At 43.6% G+C, this 23,576-nt stretch overlaps 1 protein-coding gene and 1 pseudogene across 4 annotated transcripts in view; one reads left to right on the forward strand and one right to left on the reverse strand.

The window, feature by feature from the left end:
* LOC111976733 (mediator of RNA polymerase II transcription subunit 24) overlaps positions 1 to 10,202 on the forward strand; it is a 35,479-nt gene extending 25,277 nt beyond the window's left edge. For all 4 annotated transcript variants that reach the window (XM_070448129.1, XM_070448130.1, XM_070448131.1 and 1 more), the window contains exons 21-26: positions 3,131 to 3,312; positions 7,234 to 7,327; positions 7,477 to 7,576; positions 9,035 to 9,115; positions 9,396 to 9,544; positions 9,732 to 10,202. In XM_070448129.1, coding sequence (XP_070304230.1) covers positions 3,131 to 3,312; positions 7,234 to 7,327; positions 7,477 to 7,576; positions 9,035 to 9,115; positions 9,396 to 9,544; positions 9,732 to 9,848 — 723 coding nt within the window. In that variant the 3' untranslated portion in view covers positions 9,849 to 10,202. The remainder of the gene's footprint in view (positions 1 to 3,130; positions 3,313 to 7,233; positions 7,328 to 7,476; positions 7,577 to 9,034; positions 9,116 to 9,395; positions 9,545 to 9,731) is intronic.
* On the reverse strand, positions 430 to 1,600 carry LOC111976732 (cyclin-dependent kinase 5 activator 1-like; annotated as a pseudogene).
* Positions 10,203 to 23,576: the final 13,374 nt, after the last annotated feature.

The raw sequence follows: 23,576 nt of genomic DNA on the forward strand, positions 1-23,576 counted from the left end.
TTGCTAGTTACAGCATCAGCGCACGCTCTGGAAAGACAGCGSAGAGTGGCAATCTGCCTTTTCAGTTACAGCAGCGCGTCCCCTGAATGATAATGAAGAGGTAACGTTACGTGAGAAGCCTGACCACAGAGACGGGGGTGACAAGGTGATGAAGCGTACTTCATGAGCTATAACTGAAAACTGGCATTTGGAAAGTTTGAGRTGAGGGAGAAAGTGTGGTGGAAGAAGTATTGTTAGCATTAAGTATCTTGCTAGCTGGATCGAATTCTCCATTAGCTAGCCAGAGAAATGTTGAGCAACATTAGCCAGCTTAACGGATTTAAATAATTGAKTTTATGGTGTGAAAATTAGCTGGCTAATAAAGTCAGACAGCTAATGTTMACGGTAGCTAAAGTTACAACATCAGATGAGCTAATGTTGAGTAAGCGGCTACTCRTCTTCTATCTGGCTCTCGTTCTTCAGCTGGAAGAAATAATGCAGGTCCGTGCTCATCTGGAGCATGTTGGCACTCATTAGGTTGATGATGGACAGGCAGCGCTCCCAGAAGATRTCCCTGGAGCTCTCCACCAGGAAGGGTCTCAGTGGGTAGGAGTTCTCGTTKCCCATGTAGAAGCAGGTCAGGTAGAGGCAGGTGATCACCATGGCCTGCAGCTGGTGCTCGGTGACTGCCTCGGAGGAGACCACCTTGCGGCACAGCATGTAGACAAACACCACATTGGCTGGGGTGAGGATGCTCTGGTTCCCCCAGCCGTGGTTGAGCAGGAAGCGGGCTACGCTCTGCAGCCACAGCCCTGGGTCGTTAGGGACAGGAAGCGCAGCAGCTCGCCGGTGRAGGCCTGGACCATCACCCTCTTGGGCGCGTCAGGGGGGCCTTCTTGTCCGGCTAGGAGGCGTTGTCAGAGCTCTTGACGAGGTCTTAGGTGCTCTGGTCCTGGGTGTGGGTGTACAGGTTGGTGCGGGATTGAGACTTCCCCAGGTTCTCATTGTTGAGGTGGGTCACACTGTTCTGGTTGTTCCCGTTAGGCTGCGCCGCCTTGGAGCCCTTCTTTCGCTTTATGTTGATGAGCAAGTAATCCTTCAGGTTCTTCCCTCTGGCGTTCTTGCTGTTCTGAACTGTTGTGTCGTTGCCCAACGTTGCGGGCCCATCTCCAGCCGCCTTCTGATAGCTGGGCGAGAGAGAATACACATTTCCCATGGTGACTGGGTAGTGATCAGGAGACCTTTCGAGTAGATTCTCTCTTGGAACTTAGCTTTCATCATAAGCGCCAATAATGCCTGTGGGAAACTAAATGGTACATTTTTGCAAAATGAAATGTATAGCCGGACTACATTTTCCCACATTCAACAGCATTTTGCATTGACAATAGGTTTGTGTGTTTATTGATTTGATTTTAAGATGCCTTCGTTGTGATTTTTCATTTTACTTACTGATTTCAAGTCGATGTAAAAAAATCCAAAGATGTTTCAGTCGTTTCTTTGTTGATTTTAAAAGACAGACGGGTTGTTTTTCTTTCTCTGTAAGCATTGAGTTTAAGGCTGTTATTGTTGTGTACATCAACTGCTGTCCAGGGTTCTGAAATCGAGCATTCCGTCGTAATAAAGGAGCATGGGATAGCGTTGCTGTGAAAGATGAAGCCGATGTTCGCTATGATAAAAACCTTTTAACGTCATGTCGCACTGTCTGAAAATAATACTTCTTGTACGCCATGTGTTCTTGCCTCATTTTGCTATGTTCCTGTCTTGGTTAACTAAATKACTTTTGGGTGGCTGCCAGTGCTAGCAAGCCTATAGCGTTGCATTTCAGTCGGCAGCGTATTTTATTTCACCTTTATTTAACCAGGTAGGCTAGTTGAGAACAAGTACGAATAAAATGTTGCCCCCACTTTCTAAACCCTTCTGGGAACGCATGTGAAGCAGACTCGTCCGACCAGACTTGGGTTTGGAAAGTCAATGGGGAAGTGAAACATTTTCCTTCGATGTTAATTTTCTCAGTCTAAATGCAAGCCAATGTCTTAATTAGCTGAAATTGTTGTCACTTTCACAAGGTTGTAACTGACACCTTTTCATTTTCATCAAAAACAGCTTTATATCGAAGGGGTGCCTTGATTTAATGCACTGCACATGCGCAGTTTCGCGCGACAGACCGAACGACGTACCTGACGACGTTTTTCTGCGCATGAGCTTAGCTAGCTAACGTGGCCATGACATCGCCTACATGCGTGGTCGGGGATTTCTATTGATGAAGCAGTTTCTGTGTGTCTTCAAACTGTATTATAATTGGTTTGCTGAATTTGGATCTGTGTCAGTTAATAATCGCTCTATTTGAAGTGGGGGAAATGGCAAACAGTTGTAGTGCGTCAGGCCAGAGAGGGATAAATGCGCAGTACCAAATTACATTTGCCTCTTCATGTGAACCGCAACATGAGAGAGAGAAAATGACAATCACTTTGTGCTCACTAAAACCACCAAAAAGATGCAGCCTTATTGTAAACCAAGCCACCTGTTGTCTAAAGCCGCAGTTGCTCAATCTCAAATAACTACATTTCAATGTGTTTTTATTTAAAAACTGTAATGTGATGGTATATCCTTGCATGTAACAAAAGTCACATGGCTGTTTTTCAATTTAGACCAAACCTTTACATTAAAAAAAACGGCACTTTCCCCCCCAAATCTGACTACTCAATAGTGATTTGAATATTCAAGTTGTGTGTATGTGAGCATTTACTCTAACTGTATAGGGCAGGGATACTCAACTACTATTTGAGAAGGTCCGGTAACAGGCATTTCCTAGGTGGGAAAGGTCCGGATGGATAATGTAATTTATCGGCGTAATAACAAACCCCCACCTCGCAACCCATGTGACCCCAAACTGTTCACACCCCTCTTGTTGGCGGAGAGAATTTTGCTGTTTTAAAGTTAATTTCCCACAATTCTACACATTTCACATGGGGCAGAGATTTGTTTTGCTGTTTTTTTTAAAGCTAATTTCCTGCAACTATGTACATTCTTCCATGTCTTATGTGTGTTTATATGATACCAGGGGTCGAAGCCCGACCGAGTCCAGATCCAGTTGAGTATGGAGGGTATAGGGTGTGTAGCAATCCATTCCTAATTTCTGTGTGTAACTCAGGAGCTGCTGAAGGAGACTCGCCAGGAGTGGGCCAACCGGGTGGTGGAACTGCTCTACAGCATCTTCTGCCTGGACACCCAGCAGATCACTCTCACCCTGCTGGGGCACATCCTGCCCAACCTGCTCACAGACTCAGCCCACTGGCACAGCCTGGCAGACCCGCCCGGCAAGGCCTTGGCCAAGTAAGACAGTCCTCCTAGTGTAGTCTCTCTGGTTCTCAGTGACTATGTGATGTCTGTGCCATGTGCTAGCTAGCTAAGTCATAGGGACTGTATATTGCTAGCTACCTGGCTAAATAGGTGACTGAAGGGGCCAGTTTCCAGAACACTGATTTTAAGCCTAGTCCTGGACAAAAAATCACTTTCAATTGAGATTCCCCATTGAGCATGCTTTTTAGACCTCATGAGCTGTCCTAACCACTTAAGTGTTACCACCAGGTAACTTGTTAATGATAAAGGGCAGTGATTTAAGTGGTTCCTGTGCCACACGCAATTTGCTTTGGAGTTGTTGAATGACTATTGATATTTCTATATGATCAATCCATAAATTGGGTCTCCCGAGTGGCGCAGCGGTCTAAGGCACTGCATCTCAGTGCAAGAGGCGTCACTACTGTCCCTGATTCGATTCCAGGCAGTATCGCATCCGGCCGTGATTGGGAGTCCCATAGGGCGGCGCATAATTRGCCCAGCATCGTCCAGATTTGGCCGTCATTGTAAATAAGAATTTGTTCTTATCTGACTTGCCGAGATAAAGGTTAAATAAAAATAAATCTAGACCTACATTCAGCGCTTTTGACAATAATTWCACGAGGTGCCTATATAGACTTATAACCACTAGGCTAATAAATAACCTACATCTTAGTTTTTCAAAAAGATGCCTAAATTGGCCGTGACAATAAATTAAGCAATTGAAGGCATCTAGGGCCTATGTTAACGTTGATTGTGTAAGATGAAAATGATAGACCTTTCAAACGTTTTATGCAACATTCGTGACTTGACGCCTACTGTGCCAAAGYGATTTAGTTGTTAAACGGGAATGACGAGTGTGTTGATACAACAGTGATGTTATAAAAATTCTGCTTTTAACAACCATCAGAATTGGTTAGAAAACGGTTATGCATGCTAATATATTAGGCAACAGGGGGGAAATTCTATCAAATGTTTCACCATTGCCACATTTTAATGTACAGTCACATTCACCGTGGTTGTCTGAAGCATGCTGTAAGAGTTCACAGCTGGCGATGCCTCATCTCGATTGGTTATTCCCCATGTGCAACAATGTCAATGAGCGTCATCACCGTCTTTCCTTTGTGGTACCTGTTGTGATTACCAGCTGAGAAACTTTTATGAATTGATTTTACTCCTGGCTCAGTTTGTCTGAGCAGTGGCTTAAAAAGGTCCAATGCAGCTGTTTTTATCTCCATATCAAATCATTTCTGGGTAAAAGTTAACATAGCAGATAATGGACCCTAACAGATATTTATGTTGTTGGTGCTGTATATTAACTAATATACAGTACATGGGTTCTAACTTGAAGTATTTGTTGGTTTGTAATTGTACAATTTATGCTCCCGAATGAGGGGGGGGGGAAACTGACTGCCAGAAAGCCCTGAACGCAAGATCGTATCTCGACTCACAGTCGAGGAATATATTGCCTGTATAGCCTACTGTACATGGTAAACTGTAAGTGCCTCTTAAACTTTCTAGTATGGAAAAGATCTGGAAAAGTCTGTCAGGATTTTTCTAAAATATTCACAACACATTGACATAATCTTTCTAGAATATAAATTAAATCAATTACATGTGGAAATAAGTACTTGAGTGAACATTAGCAAGCCAGCAGGAGATAAAACAAAGTCAATTCTCTCCTCCCTCTCTCCCCGGTTTTAGCTTGCGGCTATCACCATCTAGCTGGCTAGATTTAGCATATTTAATAGCTCGTATCAGTAACAGACTTAGCTATGTTATTGACATATGGCAGTACACAAACAAAATCAAGCTCACTTCGCCAACTAGCAATAGCCATAAATTAATTCCGAAACGGTGGAAGAGGATAGCTAACTATAGCAAGCTAACGTTAGTAGCTTCTTTAACAAGAAGCAACTATGACCCCAAAATAAACTTTCCCATTGAGCAAAATATACAATGCACCCCTCCAAAGAAAGCATGGCTATGGAGCTTGTGGTTCTTAATTTCTTTACTATCAAATGAGAGACAAACTTATCACACAAGTCAGAGTTGTACTTAAACTAAATCTTTAATCACTTATTAATAAGGGAGCAGGTCAATACAACACACACACATAAAGTGAATCGATTGAGTGCGCTACGATAATGATGGCTGGTCTACGACTCACGCTCAGGTGATTCGTTGAGAGCCCCGAGACACAAGTACAGGTATTTTATAGCCAAGATACACCCCTTTCAATCTACATGACGAACAACAGATGTATAGAACAGGTCACAAGGTTAAGATTTGTATGACAGATACCTATAATTCAGGTATCTTTCATTGTACAGACCAGGGTCTGGCCCTGGGGTCATCTCTCCCAGGTACCATATAGAACAGAAACATTAACTCATGCTCTGGAATGTGATATCTCTAGGTTGTATCACCCAAAAGACATTGTAAATCTCCTGTCAGTGTTATCTCCCAGAGGCCCATCCTCAATAGAACACACAGACACAATAGTTATAAGAACCCTCTATTCTGTTGCATAAAACAACCGTTTGATGCAATTAAAGTATTATAACATAATCTTGCAATTTTTCACCATAAGCTTCTCTGAAATGCCACCCGCTCCGTTATCGGATCCATGGCCGAAGTCTGGCATTTCAGTTGAGCCCACACTCGGTGGGCTGTGTATAAAACTTCTCCTGAGCCACAGAATGGCTGAATTACAGGGAAACCTGCCTAGTGACCTCAATCGCGGCCAAAACTACTCTTTCCTATTGTACACGCCTATCTATAGTATGACAGAATCAGCCATTAGCCACCAACAGTTAGCAGTCATGTTTACATTTGGTGAGTTTTTTAAAATCAGTGTTATTTAGATGGAAGACATGAGCTAAATGTGCTATAGCTAGCTAAAGTTGGCATAGAGATGGCAAGCTAGCCCTTTCATTTACCCGGTTCACTTCCATGCTCACTGAAGCCCATGATAATGCTCGGTCTCTGCTGGTGCTTCTGGCTGTTTGAGATGCTTGACGAGTAGACGCCTCATTCTCACATGTATCGTGCTTTTTAATACGTTGTTTTATTCATTGTGTGATGCTGTCGGCGGGGTGTTGGCTTGTTTCCGAAGTTGGAAAATCTCAAACCCAACTTTTAGAACATCATTATGGTATATAACAAGTGATTGTAATTTGAGAATRTTTTCTTGCGGTGCTCTAAGTTACTATTATATGTGTTTCTGGCATTGAGAAATGGGTGCTACACTCCCTTTTTTAAGTACCTTACTATGATTGTTTTAAATTAAAATGGTCGAAAAGTAACAAAGCAAGAATTTAGATATGACTATATGGGAGTGGTCTGAGTGAGCAAGGGAACTGAACTAGCTGTTATTGGCAGAGGTCGGAATTCTCTTTCTTATTGGCTTATTTAATTTACTGCCTGGGGATGTCACCAAAACAGGTACATTTAATCCCACCAAAACTGTCGCAAATTTCAGGCGGTCTTTTCAAACCGCTTTTACACTAAAAGGGCATTATCCAGATTTTTCACAATTCTTGCTTTTCACAGTATTATTCCAACCTCCACAGTATGGAATACTGTATAAAAAAACACAAATCACATTTTTGACAATTAAAACCTACTCTGAGCTGGGAGTTTTTGTTATGGTCTTAAAACAGGTTTTAACAGTATTCCTAGGACCTTTTCTGAGATGCTTTGTGGATACGGCCCCAGGACTAGGCTTAATCTTTGCCTGTGAAGCAGGCCCTAGTTATGTATCTTCCCTGTACAGTATATATGTAATGAATTACTGAATACATTGGTTATCTTTTCCTGAATCTTATTTTAACAAATATATTCCTCATCTCTGCATCTTTACTGTTGGTTTTGGCAGTGTTCCATTGTTGACAGTCTTGTCCTCTTGTTCTCCAGGCTGTCTGTATGGTGTGCTCTCAGTTCCTTCTCCACTCACCACAAAGGCCAGGCCTCAGCTCGACAACGCAAGAGGCAACGGGAGGATATCGAGGTAACAACACAGACCAAAAATCAAATCGCAATTTATTTAAAGTTACATTTAATGAAGTTACAACACACTTTATGCGCACACAAACTATATTGTCATGTTTCCTCAGTGCTATGGGTAATGTAGTCTAACATGCCTCTTGTTAACCCCAGGACTACAGTAGCTTGTTCCCCCTGGACGACACGCAACCCTCCAAGCTCATGCGTCTGCTCAGCTCCAACGAGGACGAGCCGGTGGTCCTTTCTAGTCCAGGTCAGTTTTCTGGTGTCGAAGAAAGTACGTCAGCGGCAGGTTCAGTGGACAAACGTTGTACGTAAAAATGTTATGAATAGAGCTGATATGGTTCCTTATTCTTGTCAGAGGCATGTTTGTTCCCAGCATAATATATTTCTGTCTGAAATGTTCCACAACGTTGTGCCTGCTGAATGCAGCCCTGCATATAACGATAATAGTTGATAGTATTATTGTTATATTCTGCTCACTGCAGGAGAGCGCAAATTTCAAAAGTCTCTTTATTTCTTACGTGGCTTTTTACTGTGACGTTGTGAATATACCATCTTTTCATGTGACATCCCAATTRCCTCGGGATGAATGCCTTCACCCAGATTCTATGAAGGTTAAGACAGAGTAAGGTTTTGAACCCCCGTCAACAGCAAGTAGACAAGTTCTCTCAACCAAATGACAGGCAAACGCAAATGAGCTTGCGCCTGAGCCTTCCAAGCAGTGTAAGACTTGTGTGAAATACTGTCTTCGGGTCCTCACTTTGTCAGCAAGTTGACGCTTGCATGGCTCATGGTTCATCAAGGCTTTTGTAACATTGAAACAATTCATGTCACTAGGGTGATGGGTGCATTAGTAAAAACACCACTAGTGTAATTAAACTAATTAGTATCTGGTAGAAAACCAATKTGCAAAAAGGGGGTGTAGAGGGACATTTTGGGCAAACACACACTTTAACTGAAGTGGGATGTAATATGTAGAGTAGTGGATGGAGAACAGTTATTTAGACATTTGTTTTCCTCTGCCATTTCCCTGAAATAGGAAGGAGTGTCCTTTTAAAGACCCATTTCACCAGTCCTTTTTACCCTTTGTCTCCTACACCAGGKYGGCAGGTAGCCTAGTGCTTAGATTATTGGGCCATAACCAAAAGGTTGCTGGATCGAATCCCCGAGCTGACAAGGTAAAAATCAGTCGTTCTGCYCCTGAACAAGGCARTTAACCCACTGTTCCCCGGGCGCCGAAGACGAGGATGTCGATTTAATACAGCCCCCGCACCTCTCTGATTCAGAGRGTTAAATGCTGAAGACACATTTCAGTTGAAGGCATTCAGTTGTACAACTGACTAGGTATCCCCATTTCCCCTCCCCCAGTCCTTCCTTTCATTTCTGACACCGGTCCTTTTACACCCTCCTTTTCTGACTCCCGTCCTTTCCTTTTGAAATCCATTAAGGGAAGTGGACCAGTGGCAACTTAGAGCAGGAGGTTATGGATTTGAGACGTAAGGAGATAGYCTTTGAATAAGGAAGTTATCAGAGCAGTGACGTGTATTGATACATTGACACAACTTCCATATGGGGTCTTTAACCTTGGCTGCCTATAACCCCCTACTCTCTTGACTTTGCKATTGAAGACCTTTTCCCCTTCTCCTTTCCTATTGATTGTCACTATAATRACCTTTGATCTTTACCTTGTCTCCTGTGGTTGTGTTAGGTGACCGGTCCATGTCCACCTCCCTGTCGGCCTCCCAGCTCCACACGGTCAACATGAGGGACCCTCTCAACCGCGTCCTWGGTTAGAACCACGCACCTGTCTTAAACCTTTAGCACCTCGCAGGCATCATGGTTTACCAGTATGGCTTACCAGGGCATGTTCTCTTACTAAGCAATTGATAGTTTTCCCCGCTTTTGATATTTTCATAATTTTAAATGTGCCTTTATGTAATGATCATTTTACGATTTATTTCTAACTTCTGTTTTAATTTAAAAAATAAAATAAAAAAACCTTAATAAATCTGTCCCCTTGTCTCTAGTTGACCTCTCTCTTACATCTGCCATGCTCTTTTCCTCTGAAGCCAACCTCTTCCTGCTGATCTCATCCATCCTGGGCTCCAAGACGGCAGGGCCACACACCCAGTTCGTGCAGAGCTTCATGGAGGAGTGTGTGGAGTGTCTGGAGCAGGGCAGCCGCGGAAGCATTCTGCAGTTCATGCCTTTCACCATGGTGAGTMGTGAGAGGGAAGCTAGGGTTATCCGTGTGATGGCTGTTGGTGATGAACCACTTTGATAGTAATTGTGACCTCCAGCATGAGATGTTTACGGAATACAAGTTAGATTACTGCCATGATGGGTTTTAGTGGTGTTGAAGAATGTGGAATGCCACAGCTGTTGATGTGTGTCTCTGTCCCCAGGTCTCAGAGCTGGTGAAACTTCCTGCGCTGGCCAAGCCCAAGGTGGTCTTGGGAATTACAGACTTGACTCTGCCCCTGGGGAGGAGGGTGGCAGCCAAGGCCATCTCAGCCTTATAGACCCCTAGTGGTGTCCACTGCACGGGATCCCACCGCCGCCTTCTCCATGGATTCTATTCCACCAGTCACTCAGGGCCGAACCCAACTTCCACTTACATTATTGCTCCTCTAAACTTGGCCCCTGCTATCTTAGTTTCATCACCCTGGCATAGAAATGCCTGTTTCAGCATACTCCTGAGTTGGTGACCAAATAGTTCTGTTATTAAACCATGGTTGCATCCATCATTCATTCGAAGGTAGTTTGTCTTTCATTTTGATCTCTATGGTTGCTATATCAGTGTTTTACTCCCCTGGCATCCTATCGATACAATGTACATAATGTATTTTTATAATAAAGAATCATGTAAAATGTAAGTACTTTTGGATGTTAATTTATGCTGATATTTTTCAGATTTCTATTATTTTCACGTAAACACAAAGTTGAATATAAGTTAATTGACCTTCAGCACTCGTAAGCGAGTAATAGGTTACCAGTATCATTGTTTAGTGACGCCCTGCCTTGACTGGCTTTGAATTTTGTCATAAAAAATATGGCTGGTGAATGTCACGATCACATGACATTGATATGTAGTTCTCGAAATTAACACTGTTTTGAGACAGGGCCATATTCATTAGGGCACATCGTAGCATAACATTTTACAACAGAAAATCAAAACGAGTKTTTCTTATTGGGCAAGTTTAGTTAATCCCTCCCTGTTTCAGTCTGTTTGGTGCCTATTGAACACAACCCAGCAACCATAATCCCACATTGCAGAAGATGCTTACTCACTGTTGAGTAATCCTGAAATTACTCTGTATATGATCAACTAAGCATCTATACACAAGGATTTTAAGGAACTAGTGCTTTTACTAGACACCCCCTGTCCTACTTTATACTTTACCATGGCAAATACAAAAAAAGTCAGTTGCAACCGAGGACAGTAATTTTTACACGTCAGCACTCGGCTGTCTCGTTCTGTGAGCTTGTGTGGCCTACCACTTCGCGGCTGAGCCGTTGTTGCTCCTAGACGTTTCCTCTTCACAATAACAGCACTTAGTTTACTGGGGCAGCAATTTGACACTGATTTGTTGGATAAGTGGCATCCTATGACGGTGCCACGTTGAAAGTCACAGCTCTTCGGTACGGGCCATTCAACTGCCATTTTTCGTCTATGGAGATTGCATGGCTGTATGCTCAATATTATGCACCTGTCAACAACGGTGTGGCTGAAATAGCCAAATCCACTAAACTGAATGGGTGTACTTTTGTGTAATATATAGTCAAACAGTTTCATCATAAGATCCCCACTGACTTTAAAAAAAGTTTAAGGYTTCTTACTTCATAAATACAAAATTAAAAAATTTACCAATATTCCATAGATGGACAACATACTGTAGGACATTGCACTTCCCTGTGGTTATCAGATGCGTGTGTGGAATTGTCACTATAAAAATATATTTCCTACCTTATGAAATATCAGATGCTTCTAAACATCATTTTCTGGAATTTTCCAAGCTGTTTAAAGGCACAGTCAACTTAGTGTATGTAAACTTCTGACTCACCAGAATTGTGAAAAAGTGAATTATAAGTGAAATAATCTGTCATGCACAAAGTAGATGTCCTAAACGACTTGCCAAAACTATAGTTTGTTAACAAGAAATTTGTGGAGTGGTTGAAAAAWKAGTTTTAATGACTCCAACCTACGTGTATGTAACTTCCGACTTCAGCTGTACTTAAATCTCTACCCGGTACAGCCTGAAGAGTATTTACTGACCACCCATCGGAGTCTGGTTCCTCTCGAGGTTTCTTACTAGGTTCCTGCCTTCTACACTCTTAGAAAAAAAGGTGCTATCTAGAACCTACATGTATCTTTGGCTGTCCTCAGATGGGAACCCCTTGAAGAACCTTTTGGGTTCCATGTATAACCCTTTCAACATAGGGGACAAAACACAGATTATTTTTTGTGTTTTGTCATCACTTGTCAACCATGTCTTGTATATTCATTCCTCCTTAGCAGATCGGTTTCTCTTCATCAATCAATCAAATGTATTTATAAAGCCCTTTTTACATTAGCCGCTGTCACAGTGCTATGCAGAAACCCAGCCTAAAACCCCAAACAGCAAGCAATGCAGATGTAGAAGTACGGTGGTGAGGAAAAACTCCTTAGAAAGGCAGGAACCTAGGAAGAAACCTAGAGAGGAACCAGGCTCTGAGGGGTGGCCAGTCCTCTTCTGGCTGTGCCAGGTTGAGATTACAACGGTACATGGCCAAGATGTTCAAACTTTCATAGATGATCAGCAGGGTCAAATTATTATAATAATCACAGTGGTGTGTAGAGGGTGCAACAGGTCAGCACCTCAGGAGTAAATGTCAGTTGGCTTTTCATAGCCGTTAGAGTTAGAGACAGCAGGTGCGATAGAGAGAGAGAGTCGAAAACAGCAGGTCCGGGACAAGGTAGCACATCCGGTGAAYAGGTCAGGGTTCCATAGCCGCAGGCAGAACAGTTGAAACTGGAGCAGCAGCAGGCGATACCCCCGGACAGGGCCAACCAGGCAGGATATAACCCCACCCACTTTGCCAAAGCACAGCCTCCATACCACTAGAGGGATATCTTCAACCACCAACTTACTACCCTGAGACAAGGCCGAGTATAGCCCACGAAGATCTCCCCCGCTGCATGAACCCGCGGGGGGCGCCAACCTGGACAGGAAGATCACGTCAGTGACTCAACACACTCAAGTGACGCACCCCTCCTAAGGACGGGATGGAAGACCAGCAGTAAACCAGTGACTCAGCCCCCAGTAATAGGGTCAAAGGCAGAGATTCCCGGTGGAGAGAGGGGAACCGGCCAGGCAGAGACAGCAAGGGCGGTTCGTTGCTCCAGTGCCTTTCCGTTCACCTTCACGYCCCTGGGCTAGACTACACTCAATCATAGGACCTACTGAAGAGATGAGTCWTCAATAAAGACTTAAAGGTCTAGACAGAGTCTGCGTCTCTCACATGGATAGGCAGACCATTCCATAAAAATGTAACTCTATAGGAGAAATCCCTGTCATCAGCTGTTTGCTTGTAAATTCTAATGACTATAAGGAGGCCTGCGTCTTGTGACTGTAGCGTACGTGTAGGTATGTACGGCAGGACCAAATTGGAGAGATAGGTAGGAGTATTGTAATGTAATGCTTGTAATGCTTTGGTGAACAGCAGTAAAACCTTGATATCAGCCCTATCCTTTACAGGAAKCCAGTGTAGAGAGGCTATCACTGGAGTAATATGATCACATTCTTTGGTTCGTGTCAAGATTCTAGCAGCCGTGTTTAGCACCAACTGAAGTTTATTTAGTGCTTTATCCGGGTAGGCGGAAAATAGAGCATTGCAGTAGTCTAATCTAGAAGTGACAAAAGCATGAATCTTCATGCTTTGTCACTAAAACTAACCCCTTGATAAGTCATTGTGGATCGTTACATCTGGCCATGGTTGGTAGCACAGGAGGCCCGGCACCTTAATTGGGAAGGACAAKCTCATAGCATTGGCTGGATTTGAATAAATGAAATCAGAAGAATGGTTGATACCATTCCATTCAAGACTGTGTTAGCCCACCAAGCTATTGTCTAGGGTTTTAGCTCCGGGAGCTACCATGAATCTTTAGTTTCTTAGGCAAGGTCACTCATCACACATCAAAGGACTGGTTACACTTGATGTACTTACAGTAAATGGGTAATCTTGGTGGATACAACTCTACAGGAAGTGTGCAGCATGGAGAGGTTGCCATTTCTCCCCTGTTTGAGTGTATGCAGGGTGAAGCAGCTTGATGTACACGATGGCCCCCAGGACATAGGGTCTGGGTATAGAAACATTGGTCTCCCAGTAGGCCTATACAATGTGCTCCCTGATAGCAACAGTAACGTGAAAAAGTGGTCCAACCAGCTTGTAATCAAAACTCAAATGTTGGGATTCGGGTTTTCTTTAACTTAGGAATTTTCAATTCCTACAGCCACATAAACTTTGATCTCTGTGACATATCCTGTGAGAATTAGAATGTGCTTTCCTGCAGTCTTACGGTAAAGACTGAGTAGATAGGGGAGCTACTGCTCTGTGCTGGAAGATACAACAACATACACCCCAATTGGAATGATGTACAGTTGAAGTCAGAAGTACATACACTTAGGTTGGAGTCATAAAAACKAGTTTTTCAACTATTCCACMAATTTCTTTTTAACAAACTATAGTTTTGGCAAGTCGATTAGGACATCGACTTTGTGCATGACACAAGTAATTTTTCCAACAATTGATTACAGACAGATTATTTCACTTATAATTCACTGTGTCACAATTTCAGTGGGTCAGAAGTTTACATRCACTAAGTTGACTGTGCCTTTAAACAGCTTGGAAAATTCCAGAAAATGATGTCATGGCTTTAGAAGCTTCTGATAGGCTAATTGACATAATTTGAGTCAATAGGAGATGTACCTGTGGATGTATTTCAAGGCCTACCTTCAAACTCAGTGCCTCTTTGCTTGACATCATGGGAAAATCAAAAGAAATCAGCCAAGACCTCAGAAAAAATTGTAGACCTCCACAAGTCTGATTCATCCTTGGGAGCAATTTCCTAGAGGTACCACGTTCATCTGTACAAACAATAGTACGCAAGTATGAACACCATGGGACCACGCAGCMGTCATACCGCTCAGGAAGGAGACGCGTTCTGTCTCCTAGAGATGAATGTACTTTGGYGCGAAAAGTGCAAATTAATCSCAGAACATCAGCAAAGGACCTTRTGAAGATGCTGGAGGAAATATGTGTACAGAGAGAGGTAGGTCTATATCCACAGGTAAACAAGTCCTATATCGACATAACATGAAAGGCGCTCAGCAAGAAGAAGCCACTGCTCCAAAACCCCATAAAAGCCAGACTACGATTTGCAACTGACATGGGACAAAGATCGTACTTTTTGGAGAAATGTCCTCTGGTCTGATGAAACAAAAATAGAACTGTTTGGCCATACTGACCATTGTTATGTTTGAGAAAAAAGGGGGAGGCGTTTGCAGAGCGGAAGACAATCCCACATGAAGCACAGGGTGGCAGCATCATGTTGTGGGTGCTTTGCTGCAGGAGGACTGGTGCACTTCACAAAATAGATGGCATCATGAGGGAGGAAAATTATGTGGAGATATTGAAGCAACATCTCAACATCAGTCAGGAGTTAAAGCTTGGGTCTTTAACTTGGGTCTTCCAAATGGACAATGGCCCCAAGCATACTTCAAATTGTGGCAAAATGGCTTAAGGGAACACAAGTCAAGTATTGGAGTGACCATCACAAAGCCCTGACCTCAATCCATGGAGAATTTGTGGCAAACTGAAAAAGCGTGTACGAGCAAGAGGCCTACATACCTGGACTCAAGTTACACCAGCTCTGTCAGGAGGAATGGGCCAAAATGCACCCAACTTATTGTGGGAAGCTTGTGGAAGGCTGCCCGAAACGTTTGACCCAAGTTAAACAATTTAAAGGCAGTGCTACCAAATACTAATTGRGTGTATATAAACTTCTGACCCACTGGGAATGTGATGAAAGCTGAAATAAAAGCTGAGTTTAAATGTATTTGGCTAAGGTGTGTGTAACGTTTGACCCAAGTTAAACAATTTAAAGGCAGTGCTACCAAATACTAMTTGAGTGTGTGTAAACTTCCGATTTCAACTGTATGTGACATAATTTGGTGTAATATCCTTTGACTCTGATGTTGGTTAGATAAGATCCAGCAAACCAAAATTGGTTGTTGTTCCCATCCTCTTCATCTGCTGTGTACTTGTAACACTATWTTTGAGGATTTTCTTTCTTCATCACAGTCTTGTGAAATGTGATTTTTAGTTGGATAGAGCTTCCTTTAAATAACTTGYATTCCTGTGTATTCATATGCTTCTTAAATACAGGCACAGAACCTTCAAAGTAAATAAGAAAACAATTTGACCTTTAATTTGAACCCATTCTGAAAAATGAGGACACAATAAATATACAAAAAACCGCTCAGGTTCAATTCAATAATATTTTATTGATTTAAAGATCCAATGCATCTGTTTCTATCTCAATATCAAGGGATTTATTTAATCCGTATTGCAGGAATTCAGCGTTACAGCGTGGTTGAAATTTAAAGGCAACGTCCCCGTGTTTGCGTAGACTGCATTCATGGTTGATGCTGCATATGTCGCCTCAACCGGAAATTACCTTTACATTTCTATTGCGCCGTCTGTAACTCTTCAGCGTTACAGATTGAATAGAGCCACAAATAATTTATGGGTAACAATTAAGTACCTTACTGTGATTGACCAATTTTTATTGAAAACAACAAAAAAAGCGCAATAGCAAAGAGCAAAATCATAAAATACAGTGTTACAAGTACACAGCATATGAAGAGGACGGGAACATTTTAATAACTACGAAATTGCGTTCTGTGTCCTGATTGAGCATATTAGAAAAACATGAGGTCACAGTTATTCCCTGGTGGTGCAGAGGGTTAATGATCTGTTTGCATTTCCAAAGACTGCAGGTTCATTCTCACATATTCTTTAACCATGTGGGATTATTTTGAGAGAAAAAAAAAAACTTGAGAAATTGAGGCTGATGCAGTACACTACTAAAAGACAGGATGTCTTTATTTTGTTCAGATGTCCAGTCAGAAATTCAGAATTTAGACTTACTGTAAAAAAATGTAACGTGTAAAAATGTACTTTTAATAAAACACTCCCATAGTAATTCCTACTTTGAAGCACTTGACATGGTCCAGAAGTATGCAGCATGTAAAGAGGATGGTTGAACTGATGATGAACAACTCAGTTACCAGTATATCCCTGGGTTACTTATGTCTAAGTAGGCTAGAAAGAAAGCGTGTAATTCCTGATTGATCATACTGCCATGGCTATATACTGACAAAATAAGCACCCTAGTGGCACAGAGCATAGGCTGAAAAGAATGGAAATCCTGAAGTCGTTCCTAATGTTGGTATACTCAGTGTATAATGTCATGTGTGTCTATACAGCACATTCGGAAAATATTCAGACCCCTTGAATTTTTCCAGATTTTGTTACGTTACAGCCTTATTCTAAAATGGATTAAATAATTTTTAACACAATACCCCAAAAACAGGTTTTTCGTATTTTTTTGCAAATGTATTAAAAATAAMAAACAGAAATACCTTATTTACATAAGTATTCAGACCCTTTGTTATGAGACTCGAAATTCATTGTTTCCATTGATCATCCTTGAGATGTTTCTACGACTTGATTGGAGTCCACCTGCGGTAAATTCAATTGATTGGAAATKATTTGGAAAGGCACACACCTGTCTACATAAGGTCCCACAGTTGACAGTGCATGTCAGAGCAAAAACCAAACCATGAGGTCGAAGGAATTGTCTGTAGAGCTACGAGACAGGATTTTGTCAAGGCTCAGATCTGGGGAAGGGTATCAAAAAATATCTGCAGCATTGAAGGTCCCCCCAAAAAACAATGGCCTCCATCATTCTTAAAGCAAAGAAGTTTGGAACCACCAAGATTCCCGGGCAAACTGAGCAATCTGGTGAGAAGGCCCTTGGTCAGGGAGGTGACCAAGCACCCGATGGTCACTAAAATTTCTAAAAATCTGTTTTTGCTTTGTCATTATGGCTTTTCTAGGACAATTGTGCTGGTACATTGTGTTATTACACCAGTGGAGGCAGCTGAGGTGAGGACAGCTCATAATAATGTCTGGAAAGGAGTGAATGGAATGGCATCATACACATGGGAACCGCGTGTTTCGTGTATTTGATACCATTCCACTTCAGCCGTTACCACGAGCCTGTCCTCCCCAATTAAGGTGCCACCAACCTCCTACGTATTACATTAACTGGAAACCTAATGAGATCTTTTGGGGAACGTTCTGTGATTGTTGTTACAGATGTTGTGCACAACATTTTAGTGAATGTTAGGAGAATATTCCAAGGATATTTCATTTAAAACCCCCAAAATGTGTTTTAAATGAAGGATGTTATCATCCTAATGTGAGATAAAACCCTAACTAAAACTTCATGGGAATCTTAGCTAATGTTCTGGGAACATTCCCGGTTTGCTGGGGAGGCATGGAGGAGTTGAGCAAGAAGAATTGGTTACTGTGGAGTGTATTGGGCAAAACGATGGCATCGACTTCTTGAAATGGGAGACAACATGGCAGGCACTACCCATGGGCTTCGCTATTCTGATCAAATGTCATCCTTTTAGTAGACCTTGAATCGGTCTGTTCTGAAGCAGATGGTTTATCCCCACTCTTCCTTCCTCTTTCCCTCAAAAACATTCAACTGACCCATATTTTTCATGCATTTATACTGTATGCTGTATGTGCAACTTCATCTGAGTAGACTGTGGCATAACCTGGCGAAAGCCTTGTTGAAACTGATCAAAATGAATTGCTATCTATCTAGTTGCGAAATTGACCCTGCTGTGAGCAACATGACTGGTATAGTTGTAAGTGTCGGTGTTTGGCTTAGATGATCACACAGTTGGGGTTTGGAAATGTTGATCAAAACTGGGGAAGTCTTTTTACTCTGCCCTCATTTTACACATACTCCTCGGGGACAGGGGGAGCTGTTGTCCACCAATAGAACAGAGAGAGAGTAAGGAAATGGGAAGAGAAAAGAGTGTCATGGTWCCACCTGTCACCAGAGGAGGACAGAGACCGCCCTAGAGACATTAACGACACTCAGGTGTGTCCAATGTGTGTTTTCTGTTGTCCTTTGCAGAAGCTGGAATTGTTTTCCTGATTGAGTTGTCGAGACTTAAAAAAAAAAATGTTTTAAGTGTACTGTGATTCTGCGACTACCGTTTCTCAGTAAAGTATTATGTTTATCCTTAAAGACTGATTCCTCGTCTGTCTCTTCTCTGCATTTGGGTCCAACCWTACCACGTCACAGCAAGCTTCTGCCTAAACATGGACCCAGCAGAGATAGCCCAGATCAAGAATGTTGAAACCCACCAAGGAGCACTGCTGGAGCGGCAGCAAGAACAACTCTCCAAAATATCAGAGACCCTCCGGGCASTTACCGACTCCCTCCAACCACAGTCCAACCTCRCCCAGTGCTATAGCCGTTGCCGTAGTTCCTCCAGGGAACCTGCACTGGGRACCCAAGATCCCTGCCCCCGAGCGGTATGACGGCCACCCAGGAGGAAGCAAGGGGTTCCACACAGCAGCCACCACGTAGCTCCATATTAGCCTTTATTGCCGAGCTGCGACGAGTCTTCRACCAGCCAGTCGACGGAYGAGAAGCGKCCAGCCGACTGTTCAACATCCGCCAAGGGGCCAGACCAGAGGMTGACTTCGCCATTGAGTTCTGCACCATCGCCACCGAAAATGGGTGGAATACGTAGGCCCTGGTCACCGCTTTCCACCAGGGTTTGTCTTACTCCATCAAGGATGAACTGGCCTCTTGGGAACAGGGAGAGGACCTCGAGTCCCTGATAACGCTTGCAATCAGGATCGACAACCGCCTCCTAGAGAGCGTGAGACAGTGCCTTTTTGACACCACTCCAGGAACCCCCCGACCCTAGCATTGAGAAGCCCATGCAGCTGRGACACACACGTCTGAGCCCACAGGTATGTGACAGGCGCATGAACGAAGGCTGATGYCTCTACTGCGGAGGTCTTGGCCATCTCTGTGCCACATGCCCAGAGCWGATGGGAAACGCCAGGGCTCGCCAGGACAAGGGGAGACCCTGACGARCTGTGCAGTTACCCCCTGGCTACCCTGTCACCGTCTGTCACTACCCGCAATCATCCACTGGTACAACCGTCAGCACCAGATTTAAGCCTTCGTCGACTCCGGGGCTGCAGATMATTTCATTGATCAGGACTTCGCCAGAGAATTAGAAATCCCCTACAGATTCGAGCCCTCGACGGATGGCCCATTGGCTCTGGTCAGGTGGAATATCAGACCAAGCCAATTCTACTGCAGCTCGGTGTGAACCACTCAGAGTTTGAGTTTTCTTTTGATCACTGCTCCTGAGAACCCCCTCATTCTAGGGTACCCCTGGCTAGCGCTACATAACCCACTATTCTCCTGGTCCACAGGACACCTACTAGACTGGGGCAAGGACTGCCAGACTAAATGTCTAAGATCCCCACCAAGAGCCTTGCCGTGTTCTCCTGCATCCATTGAAGACCAAGACTTCTCCGCTATCCCTCCCAAATACTTAGACCTCAGGGARGCCTTCAGTAAGAGGCAAGCCACCACCCTTCCCCACCATCGTCCATACGACTGTGCCATATAACTCCTACCCGGCTCCACACCTCCCCGAGACCGTCTGTACTCCCTCTCGACCACTGAAGCAGCAGTCATGGACAAATGCACCCGGGAGTCGCTGGAGGCAGCTTTCATTCACCCCTCTACATTACCCAGCTGGTGCTKGCTTCTTCGTGGGTAAGAAGGGTGGAGGCCTGCATCCTTGCATCGATTACAGAGGGCTGAACTGGATTACGATCAAGAATCGTTACCCCCTACCCCTGATGTCCGCCGCCTTGGAGTTGGCTCAAGGAGCCAAATTCTTCACCAAACTGGACCTCCGCAATGCTTACAATCTGGTGAGAATCAGGGAGGGAGATGAGTGGAAAACTGGCTTTAACACCACCAGTGGTTACTATGAGTATTTACTCATGCCCTTCGGATTATCGAACTCACYGGCAGTCTTTTAAGTATTGCTCAATAACACTCTTAGGGATGTGTTGAATCTGTTCGTCTTTGTTTACCTCGATGACATCCTGGACTTCTCCAAAATCCTTCCGGAACACATACTGCATGTCCGCCAAGTCCYGAGACGCCTCCTGCAGAGCCAACTATATGTCAAGATAGAGAAGTGTGAGTTCCAAGTTTCCTTCCTGGGTCACATTATCTCTATCTCTACCAGACTCAATAGCCTTGGTTTCTCAAGTGACTGCCTCGCCTGGTTCACCAACTACTTCGCAGACAGAGTTCAGTGTTGCTGAAGTTGGAGACTTACATTTCCCTCACTAACTTTAAACATCARCTATCTGAGCAGCTAACCGATCGCTGCAGCTGTAGATAGTCCATCTGTAAATAGCCCACCCAATCTACCTACCTCATCCCCATATTGTTTTTATTWACTTTTATGCTCTTTTGCACACCAGTATCACTATTTGCACATCATCATCTGCTCATCTATCACTCCAGTGGTAATCTGCTAAATTGCAGTTACTTTGCTACTATGGCCTATTTATTGCCTTACCTCCTCATGCCATTTGCACACACTGTATATAGACTTTATTTTTTTTMTATTGTGTTATTGACTGTRCGCTTGTTTATTCCATGTATAACTCAGTGTTATTTTTGTCGCTTTGCTTTATCTTGGCCAGGTCACAGATGTAAATGAGAACTTGTTCTCAACTAGCTTACCTGGTTAAATAAAGGTGAAATAAATGAATTATAATAAAACTCAAGCAGGTCCAGCAGTTCCTCAGGTTTGCCCATTTTTACAGGCGTTTCCTACGCAACTTCAGTGAGAGAATGCCAAGAGTGTGCAAAGCTGTCATCAAGGCAAAGGGTGGCTACTTTGAAGAATCTCAAATATAAAATATATTTTGATATGTTTAGCACTTTTTTTTGGTTACTACAAGATTCCATATGTGTTATTTCATAGTTCTGATGTCTTCACTATTATTACACAATGTAGAAAATAGTAAAAAATAAAAGGAGAAACCTTTAAGGATTAGGTGTGTCCAAACTTTTGACTGGTGCTGTAGGCGAAGGAAAGCAGACAAGGACAGGAATAAACTTTACACTATTGATTTGTACCCAGGCACATCCTCACTCACTGTTCATCAATAGTCTTCACTTCAGGCCGGAAGAGGAAACAATCTGTCCATCCAAGCCCTCACTGTGAGCCCCCGTGCTACCAGGCCCCCGCTGGACACATTTTAATCTGCAACCCAATGCCAAGTGGGGCTGCGGAGCTGCGCTCTGTGGGATTGGATGTGTCACCCTATCCCCCACTTTGTGTCCCATTACCCAGCAGTTGTAATGCTCACACCAGTGTGACGTGTCTGGGGGTAGCGGGCGGGCAAGGTGAGCTGAGCTGGCCTGAAATGTACATTTAAATTAACCACAGCGACAGCTAGGGAACAGGGGGTGTTACATTACACGTGTGCCGCCCCACATACTCACAAAGAAATACATGCAGATACACAAATACACAACACAGAACTCATTTGTGTCACGCACTCATTTGTGTCACACACACAGAATTTATTTCTCCTCTACCCCCCCCCCCCCCACACACACACACACACACACACACACACAGACAGACAAGCATGCTTACTGGGGAGGGCGGGACAGGCCATCCAGCTGTGTGTGTGGTAGGAAATGTCAGCGAGGGAGGCTCACCCTTTATATTTCAGTGCTGTTGAACCTCCTGCTGTATTTGGGCTTCCTTGAGGTAAGCTCTGTTAGGATCAATAATACTGCCCTGTAAAGCAGCCAGGAGGAGCAGTGATGCGGAGAAACGCTGATGCCTAAGAGAATATACTACATGTGCTCGCATCACAACAAAGAAATGACAAAGGCACTTATTAAAGATTGTCTTAAGAGTGTCCTTGAGATGACCCTCTATAGTAAGAGGATGCGAAATGGATGAACAAGCTACCGGAGAGAGAGGACCCTTAAAGCTGAGGTGTTGCCTTGGGGACTAGGGAAGAGTTAGAAGGATGTGACAATGGATGGCGGCCGCTCTGCTGGGCAGCTGAAGGTCACTCGGAGAGAGCTCTACCCAGGCAGGTCATCTCCTGGCCAGGCAACACGGAGAGGGCCAGGTGGTCACGCTTTTCCCTCCTCACCACCAGAACTGGGTCACCCAAGTTGATGGATTCCTTCCCAGACTTTCTCTCAAGTCTTTTTATGGCCATCATACATAGTTTATCGACGTGCTCTGCTCTGGAGGCATTTTGTATTTTTGATGCAGGGATACCCTTGTCGACATAGAGCAGTATACCCTACAACTGGGTAACAGCTAATTTCATTATTCATCACCGTGTCCTGTGTTGAATCTCACCAATTCATGTAGAATAGACACAAATGCAGCATTTTACATGTGTTCCTTTACTTGTTCTAATAAGAGATTAACGTATGTACAGTATTTTGTGTCCTTTGTAACCTGCMTAGTAATCATAAAGTTATTAAATGCAGATTGGAGTTTTCCTTATTCCATCTGCCTCGAGGGCAGGTAACTTCATTTGGTTAAGTTTAGGGTTAGGGGTTGGGGTGGGCTTTTAACTAGCGTCCTTGTGTGTGGCAACCTGTCCTTGTGTGTGGCAAATTGTTTATTTCAATCTCAGTGTGCTGATTGTTGAGCTTTCATTCAACCAATCACATTCAATCTGCTCTGGAGGCAGAGCTGCCCTCGGAACAAGAATGAATAAGGAGTTTTCTCTCTTGGTGTATTTTTTTTTAATGTACCTTTAATTAGCTAGGCAAGTCAGTTAAGTCTTATTTACAATGATGGCCTACCCCAGCCAMACCCTCCCCTAACCCGGACGGCGCTGAGCCAATTGTGCGCTGCCCTATACTACTCCCGATCGCGGCTGGTTGTGATACAACCCGGGATCGAACCAGGGTCTGTAGTGACACCTCTAGCACTGAGATGCAGTGTCTTAGACCACTGCGCCACTCGGGAGCTCACTGCTGTCTTGTTCATTTTGTTTTATTTCACTCTACTTCACTC

Source organism: Salvelinus sp. IW2-2015, linkage group LG17 (assembly GCF_002910315.2).
Source record: "Salvelinus sp. IW2-2015 linkage group LG17, ASM291031v2, whole genome shotgun sequence".
In the NCBI taxonomy this organism is placed as follows: Eukaryota; Metazoa; Chordata; class Actinopteri; order Salmoniformes; family Salmonidae; genus Salvelinus; species Salvelinus sp. IW2-2015.